This window comes from Helobdella robusta (assembly GCF_000326865.2).
Source record: "Helobdella robusta unplaced genomic scaffold HELROscaffold_12, whole genome shotgun sequence".
Lineage (NCBI taxonomy): Eukaryota > Metazoa > Annelida > Clitellata > Rhynchobdellida > Glossiphoniidae > Helobdella > Helobdella robusta.
Genome location: NW_008703664.1, coordinates 2,520,431 through 2,528,717, shown reverse-complemented (window position 1 = coordinate 2,528,717; position 8,287 = coordinate 2,520,431). Strand labels below are relative to the sequence as shown.

At 29.1% G+C, this 8,287-nt stretch overlaps 1 protein-coding gene across 1 annotated transcript; it reads right to left on the bottom strand.

The window, feature by feature from the left end:
* Positions 1–461: 461 nt before the first annotated feature.
* Positions 462–4,945, bottom strand: HELRODRAFT_190366 (hypothetical protein; the record flags this gene model as incomplete). Its single annotated transcript, XM_009013626.1, has 12 exons — positions 462–979; positions 1,235–1,308; positions 2,046–2,383; positions 2,680–2,862; positions 2,993–3,190; positions 3,490–3,552; positions 3,607–3,718; positions 3,798–3,898; positions 4,010–4,120; positions 4,438–4,578; positions 4,642–4,761; positions 4,901–4,945. 12 exons carry the CDS (start codon positions 4,943–4,945, stop codon positions 462–464), a joined length of 2,004 nt encoding a protein of 667 aa, XP_009011874.1.
* Between the last annotated feature and the right edge of the window lie 3,342 nt (positions 4,946–8,287).

Here is an 8,287-nt window from a genome sequence, read left to right as displayed (position 1 = left end):
GAATAGGTACTATTTGACACAATACCTCGTTCAAAATAGTTTTATTGGTCAACAAAGGCGCCCCAAATTATTTTCACAATTATTGTCAAATCATCATGAAATAAGAATAACTCAAATGTGTCACGTTCATTCAAGTGCCTCAAATTTGAGAACTTACGCTGATTGGTCTCATTGTGTGTAGCAGTTTTCCACATTACCTTCAGGAATATATATTCACGTTTTTGGAATTTTTCAAACTAATTTATTTTGGATCAGATGTGCGATTTCGATATGGTAATAAAGCACCTCATGAACGTTTTCGTAATAATGTACGCTATATATATATATTACCTATATAAGATTTGGCTAATATATATATATATATATATATATATATATATATATATATATATATATATATACAAACGTCTGTGATTCCTTGTTGAATCTGCTGATGACATTTGTGTAGATAAAAATAATAATTAAAAATTAGAAAATAAAATATCCACTTCATCAAGTGGTAAGTCTTCAGATATGCCTTCCAATGAATCCTTCAGTGAATCAAACTTGCTGCAGAGAACATCAGTTTGATTGGGAGACACATCAGTGGTCAAACAATCGAATGAATCAACATTTTCAGTGTTGTCCACAATTTCAATTTTATCAACATTCTTCATGCTACTCTTTGAGAATGAGCATTGAAAATTGGAACAAATGTCATACGTAGAAGCGACATTATTACCTTTTAAGAGGTTAACATCGTTCCTTTCATTGTTATTCATGCTTAAATTTTTATTTTTATCATGGACTGTAATTTTAGACTTTTTCCATCTGATATTGCCTGTAGAAATTTTTGGAGTTGCGTCGAAATCAATTTTATTTTGATCGTTTTCAAGTATTTTAGAGCCTCTTTCATGTGTTGTTAGTGCTTTTGTCGTAAATTCTTTTGTTTTTGATGGACTATGTCGACCACAGAACTTTCTTAGGCAATCCACAACTTCTGTTTAGAAAAAGTTGCAATATGTACCAATTTTTTAGAAAAATTCTTAATTTTTATCACACAACATACTATTTCCGAACTTTTTATAATAAAATTTTTTTCCTAATTAATAAAAAAAATAAATCATATTTAATAAATATTACTAACAGAAAAAATATCAACCTCCTTAATTTAACTATCAATATTTACATGGTAGAAATAATAAAATATTAAAATACATCGGCAGGAATTACGAAAAAAAAAGAAATTACGAACCCCGGTCTCCTGGCTTATTATTTTCGGTAAGAAAGTCTGAGTTATCCTTCCCAAGTGACATCGACGCCACCGGCCTGTATAAAACAGTAGTCCACTAATTTACTGTACATTAATCCAAATTCAAACCTCAAGTTATATTTAAAAATTCACATTAACGACATTTGAAACACTTATCTAGCGAACACCCAAAAAGTTATTCGGAGCTTCCAATTTTGCCAGTAAAGTAAATAAATCATAAAAATTGAATAAATTTTTTGCTAACATTCAAACGTCTCTATGTTTTACACATATTACCAAATTCCTGGTTTAGTTATTTATAATTAATAATTATTTTGATATAATACCCACTCTTCAGGTTTGCAGTTCAATCTATGAAAACAATGCTAGGAAACACGGCAAATGTTGGTGTTGAATAAACTCTTTAAAATCAGCATGTAGGTTATAACTATAGGTGCTCAGAGAGGCTGTAAAAGCTATTTTGTTTCTGGGCTTATATGCTAAATTTTCATATAGAAACCTGTCAGATATGCAGTTTTATCATTCCACACCATAAAAAACACAAAAATGACATGCAAAGTTTGTGACAATTTGATGTTTAGCTCAATATTACAGCTTATAAACTTGTTTCAGTATTTAATTCATTGAAAGAAACTGTCCAAGGGAATCGCCACTAATATTTACTCGCATTACGTTCGTTATAAAAAATATAGTTCTCAAAACATTTTATTTTATTCACCTTCAGGGTAATCAGCAAATGAACAAAACTTGAATTAATGAATAACTTGAAGGTTCAAGGATTAATAAATCAAACCATTCCAATCCATCTCCACAAGTTTCTTTTTTGACAGTTAGAGAAATAGCTGCCCTATTGAGATTGTCTCTCAACGGTGAAAATTTATTTTTTGCGGATGTCTTCACTGAAGTATCGGGCGATCGCTTGATACGCAGACCACTCAATCTTGCCTTTTCACAGGCAGATGAAATATTGGAGAGGCGAGGTTGCTGTTTAGAATTTCGAGGATGTAATTCACAGACTTGTTGCCCTTTTTTTCGCTCATGATGTGCACTTGGCGAGTCACAAATTTTAGTCTTGTTTGACTGCTCAGTTGGCAAGCGAGGTGAGGTGCGATGTTTTCCGGGTGAGTGCTGCTGGGGTTGTGCGGTAGAGTAGTGTTGCGTGTTTTCATCACGTGTCAATCTCAACAATGCTGATTCGAGTTGAATATTTCTAGTCTGGAAATTTCAAACAATCTGGAGTGAATAATACTTAAACCTTGATAATCAACATTGCATCTGCTTTCTATATATTTTATATTTTCATTTACGATTTCAAATAACTCTAAAATTAGCGGGAAGGCCAATTAAGTCGTCTGCTTATTTCCAATAAATAAAAATTGAAAAGATTGAACGAAGTTTTGAAAAAAAAAACATTAAAAAACAATTACATTAAGATCTTTGAGAGATTTGTGGTAAGCACCCTGCAGTTCCAAAAATCGATTGTACGAGTCTTCACTGAATGAATGCAGCATTGGGGAGGATCTGTTATCACCCATCGTCTTGTCACCAACAAGCAACTTTCGTAGGTTCATATTTTCCAACTTTAAAGCATTCCATTGAGAAGTGATAATCTGAAAAAATTTGTTTTAAACATTATATTCGTTTATATTTAATAAACGTACCTACTGCACTGGCTGTGACATACAGAAACATACGTAAAATAAAAAATTAGGCACATATGTGTAGCAGACCAACAAAAACCTGCATTTGTATCCAATTGTTGTCCTCATTCTCATCTCTTCGTTTCTTCGTTTCTTCATCATTTTCATCATTTCTTCTCATCAACGTAATTAACTTTTCCTTCTCCATTAATGTTTTCTTGGCATATTCCAGTTCAGTCTCCATTTCTTTCAGCTCTTGCCTAAATCTGAATTCCATATGCAACATATCTTCTTTCAACTGAGCAAAGATTTTATTACAAAGCTTAAAAACTATGGTCAATGAAGTTTAAATAACACTTAATTTATCAATAAACAATCTCGTAAAATCAACAAGTAGACAAGTAAAGAGCAAATAAATCAACTTTCCATTCCATATTAACATTTAGTGAACCAGCAATGGCTTCTTTTAAATTTTTTTTTAAATGCAAACTTTTCCAAGCTAGTGACTATGAAGTCATTTAACTCTCACAAAAAATTGAGTCTATTTAAAACTTTAGGACTTATATCAACATTCCAACAAAAACAACTCATAACTACCTTTTGCAGCTCTCCTTGCAGCTGTTTTAAAGCAGTTGAATCTACGTTTCTGACTTCTGCCACCTGTTAGATATCAATAGACGGAATTTTTTTTAAATAATGAAACTTTATAAAAACCTTTTCTACAAGTCGGTTTGTCAGCTTTTCACATTCTTGAGAACTTGTCTGGAAATTATTCTGAAGATTCCTCACTTCTTCTCGTAAACAATCTTCAACTTTCACATGTAGGCTGTAAAATTTTGAAAAATTAACAACTGTTAACACATTAGCGCGGCATGTACATCAATTATTTCAACGTGACACTAAACGATATTTCCTGCTTGGCAAGCTGAAGATCTTTTTCAAGTTGAACAATCAGCTGGCCGTTCATTTCTAACTGCTGCTTCTCTTGTAGCATCTCTGACATTTTCTGAAATTTATTAATCCATTAATTTACATGGTCATTTAACTTCATCATCAAAAAGGTCGGTATTAGAATTGAACAAATAAATGCTAAAGTTCAAAGTTGAATAAAGTTTACCTTATTTGATTCTATAAGATCCCTGCCCAACTGATCGACCAGGGAATCTAACTTTTTTTTCTGTTCTTCTAACGTTAACTGGCTTTGTCTTAGCTCATTTATTACCAATTTCTGAAAATTTTCATTAGATTTATGAAATTTTGTGAAATAATAATGCTAAGGATTTCTAGCTCTAATATAAATGTAACCTGCATCAAATACAAAATAACTTGAATATTTTCATGTTGATCCTCCTACTTTTTCATACAAATTTTTCTTCTATTTTATTTAATATCAAAAATGCATGATATAAATAACTTCATTATAAATTACAAACAACGTAACTGCACTTTTTTCAATAAATTAATTTGATTTTGTCCAAAAAATTGTTTAAAAAACACTAGACATCAAATGTCTGTAGCAAGATGAAGCAATGTAAAACAGTTAACTTGTTCAGCGATAGTTGATTCATTTTCCTGTAATTTGCTCTTCATTTGGTCCAATTGCCTTTTATAAAATTTAGCAGGCTCCAATTGTTTTGTTAAGCTTTTCTTTTCATTCTCGAGATCGATTATTTGCTGTCTACAGCTCTAAAATTTATAGTGGAAAATAAATTTCGATCGAGATCTGTTGAAACAAAATTTATAACTGACATCTAATTTTTGATTCATAATCTTGATTTCTGAATCTTTATCAAGTAATTTATTTTCAAACTGAGCATTTTCGTTGTATTTCCCCATTAAACTTTCGTATTCCTTTTTCATTTCTGTAATCTGTCACGTACATTTAAAGAGAACGCATATTTGATAAGCTAAACTGAATTGAAACTCACAAAGCTGATATGCAATAAAACTTTGACAAATACATAATGAAATATAAAAATTTCAGCAACATGAACATTGAGACACCGACCTCCTGCTTCAATGAATTCAACTCTTGTTCGTACGAAATTGTCATCTCATTATTATTACCCTCTAAATTTTCAACGCTTCTTCTCAGTCGTGCAATCTTTTATATAGAAATTATAAACAGAATTATTTTAAAATTGTTGATACATAATTAAAACGCATCTAACTTTATGATAGTGATGAAAATAATACAATAGTCTATGACTATCTATTTTTGAAAAATACATTTTAATTCTTTTAATCAATCTTTTACTGACCAAAGTAACAAATTATATATTTTATTGAAAACAATAATGTATTGAAAACAATGATCAAAATACAAACAAAATCAAGCATTTGAAAGTGATTTTATACTTCGTGAACAAGTTTGATCATGCATTGATGTTATCAAACTGCAGCAAGCTAGTTTTTGTTATAAACAATATTAACACAAAAGCTATCTGAAATAATTATAAGTAGTCAATGTTGTCTTCATTCTATGATGCTATTTATAATGGTAAAGAATATCTCCAGTAAAATACTGAAATAACAAGCTACTTATAAATTTCAATAACCAAGATATTTGGATACTTTTTTCAAAATTCAAAAATGAAAAATGTTATTAATAAAACTATTCCCGAATCCAAAGAAAACGTCAAATTAATACTTGAAAAATAAACTATGTTCATTCCCAGGTGATCAATAGGAAACGAGATGTAAATTGATCAATATGTTAGTTCCCTTAAGACATAGGTCGTCGGCCAGATTTTATGACCAAAAAAAGGAGCCACAAATCTTGAAAAAATTCTTCCAAGTCGAAAAAATTAGCTATTCAAGTACATATGCGGCCCTTCAAGGGAAAAATAGTTCACAATGTGGCCCTCACAGCAGTTTTCCTACCCCCGCCTTAAGAAAACAATAAAAATGGAAAATGGTATATGCAGAACCAGAGGTGTAGCCAAGGGGATATTTCTGTCAGATTTCAGGTTAAACTTAAAATTTAAGTAACATTTGCCAAATGAATACTTTTAATATTAAATTTATTAAAATTATACAAATTTAATAAAAAACAATAAAACAGTAAAAAATTTTTAAAAATCCAAGCCCAACTCTTTAACAAAACATGTCAGGGAGTGCCAGAGTGCAAAATTTTTTAATCATTTGAAATTAAATTCATTCTGTTTCATCAATTCATACATACTAGGTACTGTCTGATAGACCAGTTAGATCTTTTTTTACCTTTTGATTTGACGATTTGTTGTTTAACAATGTATGTTCATTCTAAGTTATCTTTATAGTTAACATTTAATATCAGACTTTCTATTGGTAGTGAATCGGAAAATAAATTCTACATTAAACACATTATTCGATAAAAATAAGAATTAAGTTTCACAGTATATTATCAATTTCCAATTATATTTCAATAACATTGAATATTTTTAATTATAAAATTATATTACTTCTTCATTTTTTTGTTCAAGAGTTGTTCTTTGAAGGAGGCACTCTTGATTTTTGGCTAACATTTTGTTGTTAATTAGTTTAATTTCTTTTTGCCATTCCATCCTTTGAGAATCCATCACCAAGTCAATTTGCCTCATTAACTCCTTTACCTCCTTTTCACAACTTGATAGAACATTGTCTTTATCTTTGAATCTATGGAAGTGTTTAAATTTTATCTTTAAATTGATTTATTCATATTATATCTAGCAGAATAAGGAGAACTTTTCAACATATTTTCTGTCCAATTAAGATTTAATTTAAATTATAAGATTCAGTTTAAATTTTTAGTTTATGACTGTTGGTTCATTTTTTAACTGTTAACTCTAAACTATAAATGCACCCAAAGTTAGTTATATAGACTATAGATGATGATATGATACTCTCTTGTCTTGAAAAAAAAACACTAATTTAAAATGACTTTTCGAAAGGGTAGTTTTGAAATATTTTGTTTTTTTAGCATATTTTAGCATTGATTGTATTTTATTTTTCAAAGTTAAATTTAATTCTATTAAAAAATGTTTACAATAAAATAAATTTAGCAATAAATATTCAAAAAAAATATTTTTTTCAATTTTTATGAAAAAGCTATAGTTGATAATTTAAAAAGTGTAGTTCTTAATATTCAAATCAAGCATGCAGATTACTTTCATTGGGCATTTGTGAACCAACAGAATACCTTTTTGTTGTACATCAAACACAAATTTAAGTTTAAGGAGTGCTCAATATGCTTAGACATGTTTAATTGAAAAAATATTGTAATGGAATTGCACTGTAGATAAGTATTCCACTGGTGATGCTTCAATATATTGCTCAGGTAAAGTAAAACCTGTCAGCTTTGTGGCAATATGACAAAAAATCATCATTATGATTCTGCGGTTGGCGAAGATGGTGTTATAGGTGCAACAATACTGTAAAAAATTTACTAGAAGACTGTTAAAATTTAAACAAGAACAAAAATGAACATCTGTAAATGAACAACAAACACGCACTAGCTAGACCAAATTTCTATATTTTATAAAAAAAATTACCTTCCAATAATAGCGGAACAATTGCACGATATAATGTGGAATCAACTGCTATTTTCTTTCCTAAAATGGTCTGATGTGATTCCAATGAATTAGGAAAAAGCCTTAGTTGATAATTTAGCATAATAATTACCTAGTATTAAGCACATAGTTTATTTGCAGTGTAGGTCCAAAATATTTTTGAAAGATTTATTTTTTCGATTACAATTAAACAGATTATCAAAAAAGTATTTGTTGTGTCTAAGTGTCTTGTCCTGGTAATAGCAGGTTAGTTACCTCCTATTAGCTGTATAGTTTATATGCAGTGTAGGTCCAAAATATTTGTTAAAAGATTTTTTTTTGAATTTTTTCCACTTTTTAATTACTGTTAAAATAGATTAAAAAAAAGTATTTGCGGTGTGTGAGTGTTGTTTTATCGTGATAATAGCCAGATATTTACTTCGTTTTGGCTATACGGCTTATTTGCAGTGTTGGTCCAGATTATTTTTTAAAAGATTTTTTCAAGTTCACATACTTGTGTACATTTTATATTATGACCATTCAATGGTCACGGCCAATTAAAACTAAATACAATAAAAATACAATATTTTCTTTCATTAATTATTTTCTTTTCCTACCGTTAAATTATGTAACTTTTGGTTAACATAATTTTTTTTATTTACATAATTTACTTACTTAATAACATAATTAAACATTAAATGTTTAATCACACTTTCCAGTTAGCTTTCCATAAATTTATTCTTTAGAAACCTGTTTCATGAAACTGACTTATCATAATTATTAAGTAAAATTTTTTTGATTGTTTTGTAAAAGTAAAATAATTCCTTAAAAATTAAATTAAAAAATAAAATAAATTTATTCATTTTATTATCATTATTATTACTTTG